This window comes from Nanorana parkeri, unplaced genomic scaffold (genome assembly GCF_000935625.1).
Source record: "Nanorana parkeri isolate BGI_ZX_2015 unplaced genomic scaffold, ASM93562v1 scaffold1186, whole genome shotgun sequence".
NCBI lineage: Eukaryota > Metazoa > Chordata > Amphibia > Anura > Dicroglossidae > Nanorana > Nanorana parkeri.
The window spans coordinates 218,074-231,243 of NW_017307454.1; the positions used below are offsets into that span (position 1 = coordinate 218,074).

Below are 13,170 nucleotides of genomic sequence, written 5' to 3' on the forward strand. Positions count from 1 at the left end.
GTTGGGGTACTTGAATGTATTTAAGATTTAACATCTGAGTTTAGTGTCACTTAAACTGAGGAAAAATAAAAGGTGAAGCGAGATCCTGGCAGTGCTGTGCAACAGGAATGTTTTAGAAAATGACTGAACAGACATGTTTTTGGCTCGTAAAGTCTGTGCCCCGTTATAGGCAAGTCTTGTTTTTACCTGTAAACTTTGAACAAACCTTAACTCCTAGGAATCTGGATTAGTCAAAAAGGCTGCCTATCAAATTAAAGGAATGATTAAGGTATACATTAAAAAGGTAACAGGTGGCACATTTTAAGTGTCAGTGTACCCAAAATTGATATTTCACATTAGTTCCTGGGTCTGCACATCATTATAAAAAGGGTTATTATTTTCCCTGCTCGGTTATGTTTTACCTTCTATTTTGGACAGAAGAATCATGCCAGGAAGACCAATTTAGCTGCATTATAAAAAGCAGCAAAATGTACAATTGAAAAACAAAAAAAATGCAAAGAAAGTCAAAATAAAAAATAACATTTATTATGTTTAATGTGACAAGCTTTTTACAATGATCCCTAAAACAAAATCATAGTAAAAACGCCAACTTTAATCCCATTAGTTACTTTTGTACATATGTAAAAATCACCCTACAAGATAAGCAGCAAACCTCCGAAACCCAATTTTACAGACTGATGAGCTTAGTACAGAAGCATATCCATGAACAACGTTTAGAAGCAGATACTGCACCTTGCATACTGTCAGTTCAACATAATATACAAATCAAAAGTATAGACTAATTTAAAAGACAAGTTGGGGCTGTAAAAAAAAGTACGAACAGTTTTGGTTCCCCCTCAAAGTTCACTTGATATAAATATGGCCTTCAGTGGACCTTTAACCTGGTGTGCGATAGGTCACAGAAAAATTGCATCAACCAAGTATATAGAAAGAAGCCGATGTCAAACTTCCTGTCAGATAACATCTGGTGTCATAGAACTGCATTGTTATTGAAGTCTTTCCCACTTTCTCTATAAGCTGTACCTGGGTATACCGGTATAGATGGGTCATCCTGCAAACATCAGATGGAAAACAAAAACTGGCCACATTTCAATACAACCTCCTTAAGATATATTAACAACTGCAGTGGCAAGCACTACCTAAAGCAGCCCGGGCTGTAGATTGTATGGTCGGTCTAAAGCCATTGTGCCTAAACCCAAGCAAATACAAAGAGCCGGTTCTTGTATGAAAATCACTGTCTAGATTGGAGCTCTAATTCACCAATATAATGTGGGGGCTGACGCAGTGGTTCTTTCATGTTCTGGAAATTCAGAAAAATGCAAGAGGATAGTGAACACCCTCAGATGGCATTCGAAAGTTACGCTGTTATCCGCATTCTGAAATAGTGTAGCCTTTCCATCAATGTTACTGCCATAAACCTTCAACAGAAGGGGAAGCATTTTACACAGCATCCAATGGACTGCCCCAGCTGCTTAAAGTTACCACCAGTGGGGTAGAAATGCAATATTCAGGCAGATGGTAAATTAATAGTGGCACTTCTGGAAGTACCAATGAAGAACCATTTAAGATATTTAGACCTTGTGCTGATGGTGTTGAAGTGAGAGACTCCAACACTTTCTAGTTTTGTATAGGTTGCAGACATTTGAGAATCTACATCAGGTTTTATATTGCTGTGTGCATTTCTCCATCGGGGAACTTAACGTGACACTAAACTCAGGAGTTAAATCTCAAATACATTCAAGTACCTCAACTTAACAAAAAAAAAATAAGAAATAAGATCATTTGTGTATCACTGGGCTGTAGATCTCAAATCATCTCTGAATTGGTGCTGACACTGTCCTTCCTTCTGGAGGGTGGCTACTTTTGTTCCCCATGGTCCCTGTGTGTGTTGTAAAGTAGCCACCGCTCCAAGCTCACTCCTATGATGGACTACAATCTCAATACAAATTAGTAAACTAAACATGAGATTGTAGTTCATCACAGGACTGAGCTTGGAGCGGTGGCTACTTAACAACACACACAGGGACCATGGGGAACAAAAGTAGCCAACCTCCAGAAGGAAGGACAGTGTCCGCATGAATTCAGAGATGATTTAAAGATCTACAGCCCAGTGATAAGATACATTTTAATAGTTAAGGTAGTTGAATGCATTTTAAGATTTAACTCCTTAATTTAGTGTCACTTTAACTTTTATGTCCTGTTGGGAAAAGTGAGAAGAAAACTAAAAAATATTAAAGTTGTCACCAAGACAGTAGAGGGGACTTTTGGGACACACGCAGCACAAAAGCTGACAGATTCCAATTCTTTCACAATCCAAAACATTTCAAATGGAGGCTCACCTTAAAGCAGGGATGTCCAAACTCTGGCCCTTCAGCTGTGGTAGAACTACGAATCCCATGAGGTTTTGCAAGATTCTCACAGCCACGACTCCCGGAGACAGATGCTTCATGGGATTTGTAGTTTCACCACAGCTGGAGGGCCAGAGTTTGGACATCCCTGCCTTAAAGTGAATCTGCAAGGCCAGAAATATATATTTTTTTAATAAGGATGCTATTGAAGACCCTTTCCTCCTGAAAATGCTAGATTCCTGCTCTATTCATGGTAATCTATCTGCTTTAGTATTGAGTACCTCAAATAGTTATACAGATTATTTTCTGTGTCACCAACCTGGAAAAAGCATGCCACCAGTAAAGTCAGAACTCATGATCTGCATCATTCTATTTCCAGGTCAGTGACTCAGAACATACTGAAATCAGAGACAGTCAGACAACTTACATTTATAGAAGTAGATTAAAAATGGCAACCTCAATCTCTCTCCCAGTACAGGTTTTATTTTAGAACAAAACTGATACTTCTTGCTGCTGAAAGGCCTGAGAGTATGAGCCCATAATGTGGCACGGCTGACAATAGGTTAACATCTTCCTCCTGATATAAAATAGCTCAAAATGATCAGACGTTCAGCGAGTGCCAAATCTCTACGTAGTTTCTCCCAATTTACGCAGCTTGAAGTGAACCTGCCGCTAATATATACAATACAGACGGGTATGAGAGGTGATAGGGGCCACCATTTTGGTGCCAGTACATACACATGCTTTTTCAAGTCTTCCCCGGCACACTCCAGGGACCCCAGACTCCAATGGACTTTTCCTGAACCAATACAACAGTAATCATATGATGCTGAGAAGATGCAAGTCATCATACATTTAATTCTTGTCATGATAATTCTAACTATATGTAAAACTTAAAAAATTATATGCCAGCAAACGGATAATCTAATCAAAATACGGTTATTGGTTATAGAAACCGGAACCCTTTTTAAGGCTCATTTTTACAGAACCTCAAAACATCACAATCCAATAATGTACATAAATGAATGGTGCCTTTGTTGATGCTTAACCTTCAAATGCATTTCACAGCAGTGACTTAGGGCTGCACTATTAACTACATAAAGAAATAATGGACCTCTATTGTTTACAGTCACCTTTTACCAGCCTGTAAACATCAATCATTCGGAGATCTGCTTACTTAGCACTGGTAGACACGTTATTGCTCATCAGCTGTCCTTGGAGCTCTAGAACATGGAAGAAAATAACTTCTGCTTAGCAGCACTACAATGAGTGGCAATCAGATCTATACAGATCTATCACATCTGCCCAGAATTTAAACATCAAAATTAGAACCGCACACTATACATGGCAGCTGAATATATGTACACAGGAAGCCAGCTTTTACACACTGGCCAAAATTCATGATTTTTGCATTGTACAACCTATAAATGGAGAAGAAGTCTTTGGTTTGGAACCGTTTCAGAATAAATACACCTCACGGTCAGTGGCACAAACCACCTTTTCACATTCACAGGTGAATATCAAGTTTTATCAGTATTCACAGAACTCTTTTTAATCCTAAATATTGTAGAAAACTTGACAAAAGGCCTTCCATCCTTGCTTTGCTGGAAGTTCTCGATTCATGCTAAAACAGGAATAAGAAAGATTTAGCACAAGAACGAAAATATAGTTAAAATAAAAAAAGCCAACAACATACAAAACAACTTTAGTGCTAAATGTCAGGCAGATATAAGACAAAAGAATGCAAAACCCATAGATATTTCAAGACTAAAAAGGTGGCCACACACTGCAAAATTTAGTGGGTGTCGGCACCCTTTCGGCCAGCAACCCTCGATTAGCGGGTCGTAAAAATCTTTGTATGAACATAGCCGGAAGCCCATATGCTGCCGTCCCCGTTCGGGTATTCTGACAACAGCCACTACAAAAGAAACTGCGGGGATTCCTCGATCAATGCACTTGTAGCATTGCTGGAGGAATCTGAGCCACTGAAATAGAAGAATGCATCCTCTCTCTGTAAAGCGGTGATAAAAGCTGAAAGCAGAGGAAGAGATGCAAACTGTATAAAACTCGAGATCAGGGGGCAGACAACCCTGCCACTCCAGCTGTGGTCACACCAGAAAAATCCCATGAGACATTGCAAGACTGACAGCCACAGGCATGACTCCCAGAGGTAGAGGCAGGATGGCATTTGGAATATCACCACAGCTGAAGTGCAGGAGGTTGCTTACCGTTGCTCTAGATACTGCAGATGTGAGAAGTGGAAGGGGCAGAACATACAACGGCCTGGTGAGATGCAGTATTATCCTGTAAACCCCTTTAAACTTCTGTTGTACTTTCTAGACATGTACAAATTTCCTTACAACATACTGGATGTCACACCTACCATTTTATTTAAATCTGTTGAACTGACGATCACTGCTGAGTTTCCAGGTTCCAGAGTGAAGAGCTGGGTGCATTTTATGATGGGGATACACCGATTCTGGAGACTCAGCTTCTGGTAGTTTATACCCCCGAAGTTCCAATGCTGAAAAATCCTTGGTTAGAAAAAAATAAATAAAAAAGTAGATGAAATCATTTAACCAAGGCACACAACAATCTTCCAATATGCCAGCGAGTTCTAAAGTATACTGGTCATGTATGACGACTATACAGATGATCGCCTTGAGGTTACGCAGGAAATGTTTTTTTACTCTAGTACACGGCAAGCAAAATGTACCAAGCATGCACGCTCTATGAAATCTATTAGATATGACAACATCAGTGTCACAGAAGTGTGTGTATATACACACTTTTGAACACAAACTTTTAGGGATGCTCCGATACAAGCATCGGTGGCGATGCCGAGTATTTGCATGAATACTCGTGCAAATGTCTTATTATTACCTGGCTTTATATTATAAAGTTCTTATAATATAAAGCCAGGTATGCAGCATTTGATATAGCTGTGCCACACTATACAATAATACACTGTTCTGGACATGTGCTCATCTATTTTCCGCACTGTGGGGATACAAGCCTTAGTTAGCAATGGCATGATAAATATTCATTTCATGTTCTTCATAATATTAAGAAACTGACCTAAAATCATTTTGTATTGCTTTAGAAAAAATGTGACCTGTCCCTTTAAGAAAAAGTATCGGTAATTGGTATCGGCAAGTACTTGAAAAAAGTATCGGTACACGTACTCAGTCTTAAAAAAGTGGTATCGGACCATCCCTACAAACTTTTACACCCACATTATTATTTTTTTTAAGTCTGCTACACATTAGATATCGGAACATGGGGTCAGATTAAAGCAGAACTTCAGGTAAACATGACTAGATCTGTAGTTTCAGTGTCTTTAGTGTAGGAGTATGGGCCCATTGTCATGTATAGGGAATTAGTGTGCAGGCACAATCTGTGCTGGACAGGATTTTAGGTCCAAGCAGTAATCAGCGGTTGTTAGGAAGCAGTGAATAAGCACCTAGGGCCAGGGGTTTGCTTAGATAGTGTGAGTGTGTGTTACATACCTTTGGTTTGACATGCTGAGATGCATTCTGAATTTCAGAAAACTGTACATCATTTTCTTTGTACACTCCTTCTCCACCAATTCCATCCATTAAACTGGATCCACAAGTTTGTGTAGTATAGCCACTGTCCACCTTTGTAATCACACAAAAATCATATAAGTCATACAATCACACACACAGCGATGTATAATCGTTGGGTAAATCAGTCCAGTACAATAGCAAGCAATAAAAGTGACCAAGAATACTGTGCACTAGGGCTGCAACAACTAATCGACATTATCGATTATAATCGATTATTGAAAAAGTTGTCACTCCATCGAGGTATAACGCCACTCCCTCGTGGACACACAACAGGGATTAAACGGGTGCCCGGCGCCTGAGCTTGACCACACTCTGATACATACTCCTTCACAGTGCAAAAAGGATCCGGCTGCACAACCTCGTGCACGTTGAAAAGCATTTTTTTCCCCAACTTTCACAGCTAAGACTCAGTCCCCCCTCGTCTGCCCCTGTAAAGCTTTTTGCCCTATCCAGGGCGTAGTCAGAGGCTCTACGACTAAGCCCCGATATGTGGAAATGCGTTGTAGGGGCAGACCAGTGGGGTGAGGGGGCTGAAAGACAGAGTCTAGCGGTGCACGTTGGAATGAAACGCGTTTCAATGTGACAGTGTGCTGCGCAATCTTTTACAATGGGCAGTAATATTCTGCATTTTCTTGTCCATGAAAAACATCAAGCAGTAGTTTTTTTTTTAATATAAAAAGAGAAGTAAAGCCAAACCTTTTTTTTGGCTTTACTTCTCTTTTGGATCACAGGAGTACATTTACTAATGTACTCCCATGACCCAAAGTCAGCATATAGCAGTGCTGAAAGAATGGAGTGGGGAATCCCTGCGGGGAGTGATGACTGGCAGTCACTGTTCTCTGCAGGGAGAAGTCACGAGCTAAGCTTTTTAGTAGTTACATGACCGCTCAGCTCCTGGTGTGCGACAGCTGCAGTCTCCCACACCGACCCCAAGTACTCTCCCAATACTGCTCCTTTAAAAGATCACCAATCGGTAACTGTACAATTTCTGAAGGTATTCTTGGGACTGATAGCCTTGGATGAAAGGGTTTACATAACTGCACGTATGAAGGGACCCCCTCCCCCAAATTCTCTGGCCTCAGAATATGTTCAGGCTTCCAGAGTGAAGTGCCTGATTTTACTTATGCCAACTGTTCACTTATTTTAATATAGGACAGGTTTACTTGAATTTCACTTGGGGGAAACATTGTTACAGCACTGATGCCATCCAAAGCAGTCACAATTTGTAGCTAGATTGTGTTGTTTTTACAGCTATAATTCACAGGTTGTGACATAGGCACATAACATATCAGGAGACATAGAATAGTCTGCTTATAGAAAGCACACCCTAAACTGTGCACTGGTTTTAGCATTCATGTTCAAATAGTCATCTATCCCCATAAACCTGTATCCTTTGATACCAAACCTGCCCAGAAGCACTTTCCCATGTTTTCATAGAACTACATGTACATTTTGAAAAAAAAAAAAAACTTTACCAACACAGTGCAATGATCCAGATGAATGAGAAACACGACCTGCGAGTTGACTCTAAGGAGTAGAATAAGAGTCTACAGAAGGTAGCTTAATTCCCTCCTGATAGAATGAATGTCCTTACCTGAATGCTGCTGCTGTCACAAGGAATGACACTGCTCTCCGCTAAAGGCGACATGCACATGTGAGAGGTTTCAACACTAAATGTATTTCCAGTCATAAAACTAGTCACTGGAGTGTTGTCTGTTACTGTAGCAACTTTAACCCACATGTGATCATCTTCAAGTTCCACAGGATCCACCATTTCTACAGTATCATTGTCTTTCAAGTTATCTGCAGTTTCTTTAAATATTCCCGATTGTACAGTGCTCAGTTGGTTCATGGCGTGCGCATCAGGGAAAGAAGTATCTAGGTTATGTAACTGTAGAACAATACTGCCATCAGGTGATGAGACTTGTGCAGGATGGGAGTTTTCTTTGTCTTCCTCCAGATGTTCAATGGAGAATGGTATAACAGTCCGGTACTGTGCACTGTCCCTGCAAGTATGGGAACCACTGTCAAACACGCTCTTGATTGGAGAGCACCCTTCTATTAAAGGGCTTCTGGAACATGAATTGACCATGGAATTTGAAGCAGAGAGGGTGTCTGGGGAAGGAAATGATAGCTTCTTCTGTTCTGCAATAACAAAAAAAAGTAGCAGATTTAAATGGCATTCCCTTATAAAGTACTCATTTATCCACTTCACATTTCCTGTTTAAAATGTCAACAGCTGAGGATGCAAAAAAGGTATGCAAGGTAAATCACTGACCTGAGAAAAAAAAAAAAACACCAGTGAAGTCTAAAACATTGAACTCCAGCCATGTCTGTTCCAGGTCAGTGACTCACAGGTTTCCTTGAGAAATAAAGGCTCTTTAAAACCTCAACCTTTGATTCCCATTGGTCCCACAATCCTGTCAGGGGACTGCAAGTGACAGCCAAGTTGTTTTAAAACCATGGCCATTATATTGTGAATGGTCATACTCCGTCTGGTAGAATTTCTGCAATGTAAGGTAAAGTACCTGCAGGGTTCACTCTGGTAACGCTTAGTTTACCACATAAACCTTCCCTTTAAATGATATTAAACCAGGTAAACCAGCAAACTACACAGTACACTTAGTTCTTCTGACAGATGAAAATGTCAGTAGACTGTAAGGCCTGATAAAAAAATCGATCCATTTCAGTTTCATGTGTCCACTCCTATCTTAGAACCCAATACAGTTTGCATTGAGGAATAGGGATTCCAAGCTTAGAAATAAATGGTTGACATGACCCAGCAGACAGGGAATGGCCTGGTAGAAGAAATGCTTCTCAGTGGAGATTCATTTGTTTGCCATTCACATAACAGCAGAGACCTGCAGCTCAAAGCAGTAGAAAAAACAACCCTGGTCTCAATTTTCCCCAGCAAAGGGAACAGTTTTGAGTGAACTGTCTATTAAAACCACATTTATAATCCCAACCCTTTCATATACTTACCAGCCATTGGGGTCTTCCCTTTATACGTTGATATAGGGGAGAAGGTTGGTGACAAATCTCTGGGAGGTGACTTTTCAAAGAACGTAGGGCTTGCTATACTCCCAATACTGTAAGCTCTTCGTCCACCTTGAATTGGACTTGAAGAAAACTGTCCCTTTAAATTAGATTTAGTAAATGTAAATAAACTGTAAATCACTACTTATGTCTAATGTTGTTAAATTTAAAGCTGAACTCCAGGCAAAAAGGTAAATACAAAACTAACATACATCCTAGTGAACCGTCTCACTTCCCCCCCCCAAAAGAAAAACTTTATCTAAGCACAGTCACATATTTGACAGGGAGAGCACTTAGAGTCAACCTTTCCTTGTCTAGATCCTGCTGTATATATGTGATTACAACAGGAGGATAGCAAAACATATCAAGTACTTACAAAAGCTGTAAATAAAAAAACAAAAAGTTTTAATAGACCGGCGATAGCATTAAATAGTGATTATAAAATGTGCCAGGAATTCAGCTGTAAAAAAGACAGTTTGCTGCTCAAACATCCAAACCAAGCCATTTTAAATACACTAAAAAGAGAAATTATTTAAAAAAAAAATGTATCTTAAAGAGGTGTTGATGCACAAGACTACATGCTCCAAAACCAAGACATCTTACGGATAATTGCATGGAAAAAAAAAACCACAACAAACACACCCCAAATATGTATATTCAGAAGATATGGAAATTATGGAGTACTGCACTATGGCAGAGACCATGAGCTTCGCAGGAAGAAAGTAGGATGCTGAAAGTTTAGAGTCAGCAACCTAAAACATTGAAGGGGAATGCCCAGAAAAATCAGTTATTTATATGCTTACTTGCAATGCTTCCATAAATTATGTTTGCTCTCTGTGCTGGCCAAGGTTCCTCACCCCTCCCTATTATGGGACTGCTGGGGAAGGAGTAAGGTGTCATTTACACGTGCACGCCTGTAAAACGGGCCGATCCCAGAAGGGACAGGTGCTGCGTTCGATTACACGCAGCAGCCCGTTCTTCCCTATGGGATGACGCGGCTGTACGCTGTCATCCATGCGGGTGTCCGCACTTGGAAACAGACAGGATGCATCCTGTCTGCGTCCAAGTGCGGACACCCGTACCCACACGGATGTGCAGGTGACAGCGTACAGCCGCATCCTCCCATAGGGAAGAACAGGCTGCAATCACATGCAGCACCTGTCCCACCTGGGATCGGCCCTTTACGGCATGCACGTGCATGGACGTGTACAACCTGCGTGAATGAGGCTTAAAAAGAGACTATAGAGTAACTTGAGTGAGTGCTCTAGTCTGCTGACTTATTCAAGATGGCAGAGCCCAGCAGCAGTCTCAGGACTTTTGAACGACGACACAAAGGGAGGTCTTTATGGGGGGTGGGGACACAAATTATGGGTGGTTTGTTGAAATTAATGGTTTAGGGCCAGGGTCTTTTAACACAGAAATGATGTTAACAGATCATTACCGAACTGGGAGTTTGCATAGGGCTTCTGCATCTGACCGGAGACAGATCTATGGAGCAGAGAACTCCTAGAGGTGCTGGGGGAGCATCATAGGTGCCTGGTGGCGGAGAGGAGGGAGAAGAACACTCTGATCCACTGACTTGTCCATCCAAAAACAGCTTTCTTCGAAGTGAAGAGGAGCTTAAGCTTTCCTGAGACTGATCTGCATGCTCTTCTGTTTTAAAGTACTCGCCTTTAAAAACGGAAAAGAAAATATAAAATAATAATGTAAAAAAATATGTTTTTTTGCTAGACATACACATTTAATATTTTGATAGAGTGGGGTAGGATCAGAATCCCTTTTGAGTTTCTTTAACTTCTATTTGGAGCTCCACTAGAGAGATTTCATATCAGCTACTGTCACAATGACAACAGGTTTTTTACCAGGCAGGAACTGAGGAACAAAACAAAAAAAACCCAAACAACACACATGTTTGGGGTACAGGAAGGCTAAAACAACCCTTGGCAGTTACTTGTATTGCAGTCTGTGTTCCTATTGCAGATTTTCACTGTGCCTGGTAAAACCATTGCCACTGACCATAAAGGAAATCTCTCTGGATAGCAGGGTAAAAAAAAGATCACACTTGATTGGGGTTGTGATCCTTTCCCACTATCAATTTACAAAAACATTTCTGAAGGACACACTGGTCAATGCTTATAAGAGCTATTGTAAAAAAAAAAAAAACACATTTGATTTATTTTTGTTACAGAATTAATCAGATTAACAGATGCAGAAAAAGGAATGCTTGTAAAATGTCATCTTATGGTCACTACATTGATGCAGAGGAATGGTCTGACTGTGAAAGAGAAAAGTACTTTAATGCCGTGATACCCAAGATAGTATAAATCTCAGGACTTGCCTAGTATTCGTTCCAGATTGAAATCAACTGGTAATGACAGCTGTGTCTGACATGCAACTGAAAAGGGAAAAAAAAAAATCAAATATTGTCAAATCTGCAATCCTGAATGCTCTACACCAGCCTGCAAAAATATAATAAATTGTCCTTGCCCCCCTACTGCTAGATAAATGCTCATCAAGTATAGGATAAGGGGTAATACTTATCCGGAAGGCTCTCTCTATCTTTGCATACAATCCCTAAAACCTCGTCTCTGGGACGCTCTTGCTGGTGGACCCATTCTGACATCATCAAGTACAAGCCAGAACCAATAGTTATGCATTTTACATGATGACAGGAAGGACCCACCCACAATTCAGAGCATAAAAAAAAAAAATGAATAATAAAAGGGGGGGGGGTGTCACAGAAGTGAGGAGAAAAGTTAAACACCCTATTCCTGTACCCCTAGACATAAGCATTTACCCATGCATTGGGGAAAGGACACTGCAAGACTGTTCTATGCGCTTTAAGTCTACACATATGACAAGCAAATCAAAAACATGAAACATTGCTCTGAACGTCCTCACAATCTGTAGCATCTAAATAATGTGGTAGAATAATTTCATGAAATCAGTTACTACATTCAACATACCGAATAACCAGTAAAATGTACTAACATTTTTAACTAGAAGCATTAACAAAAATAAGATTTTATTGTACTCTCCATAAAATCTTTTTCTCCGAGTTCGTTGAAGGACACAGTGGAGATCTTGATCTCTAACCACAGGGTTTATAGCGCCACCGTGTGGTTAGAGATCAAGATCTCCACTGTGTCCTCCAATGAATGGAAGAGAGAAGTAGGTTAGACTTTTCCCGGCAGATGATAGCAGGAGGGGTTACCCTGGGCTAGCCTACAGTTTTGTTTTTTTTGTTTGCCAGTGTCCTATACGCTTGTAGGCAGGAGTATAACCTGAAGGTGAAATACTTCTTATGTCCCTCCAATGTAGGAGAAAGAAATGTACATTATATGTAGCTGCAGACACCCACATATGCCACTGCAAACTCTCCAGTCCTTCTGTGCATGTGCAGGCAAAATCCCCTTTCATTTACACAGAGAGGCAATCTATTATGCTTTGCAATGAAATAGATGTCCTCTCCACAGGTATGAAAGAAAAGATTTCTGCGCATGCAAAAGTAGTGAGGGACTGGCCAGAGAGTTTGCAGTAGTGACCGTGTAGCTCCCTGCGAGCTGAACAAGGTGTATCTGGTAAGAGCATGAACAGGCGAGACTTGGGGGTTAGCTATGGATGAATATTGAAAAAAGAAACCTAAAAATATTGTACATGGTGTAAACATGTCGTTTCCATATACATAGCCTAGCTGCCCAGATTTACATGGAAAAGAAAAGCTCAACCTCATTCAATGCAACAAGAACATTCAATGCTTTAATACTACATGTGCTATGTTGGCAGCAAGTCCCCTATACATTCCCATAGAAGATGTACAAGACAAGCGACCAGGGCATCTTAAACCTTCTAGTGTATTTTCCAACCTAACAAATGGAGAAAATATTTCCAGGGGACACACGAGAGTCTAGAATGGCTGCAAAGGTCTAAAGGGGCAAGTCAAACGCTAGACATGGAAAAATCCCATTAGATGAGACTAACAGTCTGCTGTCATGGCTAATAGTCTGTCATAGTTACCTGTACTCTTTCCAGTGGCTACAGTTTGTTCTCGCCCAAGAGGGGATTCATAATTGAGAACATCTAATTAAAAGGCAAATCAGTTTAAACATTATTTGTTATATTTAAAATAGCAAAGCAAAAAAATAAAACAAAAAACAGATTGAATGCAAAATAAATGAAATTATATATATATATAT

The 13,170-nt window shown here is 40.3% G+C and overlaps 1 protein-coding gene across 1 annotated transcript in view; it reads right to left on the reverse strand.

The window, feature by feature from the left end:
- Positions 1–4,266: 4,266 nt before the first annotated feature.
- Positions 4,267–13,170, reverse strand: part of BORA (bora, aurora kinase A activator) — a 16,892-nt gene continuing 7,988 nt past the window's right edge. Inside the window, exons 6-13 of the mRNA XM_018568428.1 lie at positions 12,992–13,054; positions 11,313–11,369; positions 10,416–10,645; positions 8,921–9,074; positions 7,533–8,083; positions 5,858–5,989; positions 4,759–4,882; positions 4,267–4,379 (exon numbers count right to left, since the gene is read on the reverse strand). Coding sequence (XP_018423930.1) covers positions 4,267–4,379; positions 4,759–4,882; positions 5,858–5,989; positions 7,533–8,083; positions 8,921–9,074; positions 10,416–10,645; positions 11,313–11,369; positions 12,992–13,054 — 1,424 coding nt within the window. The remainder of the gene's footprint in view (positions 4,380–4,758; positions 4,883–5,857; positions 5,990–7,532; positions 8,084–8,920; positions 9,075–10,415; positions 10,646–11,312; positions 11,370–12,991; positions 13,055–13,170) is intronic.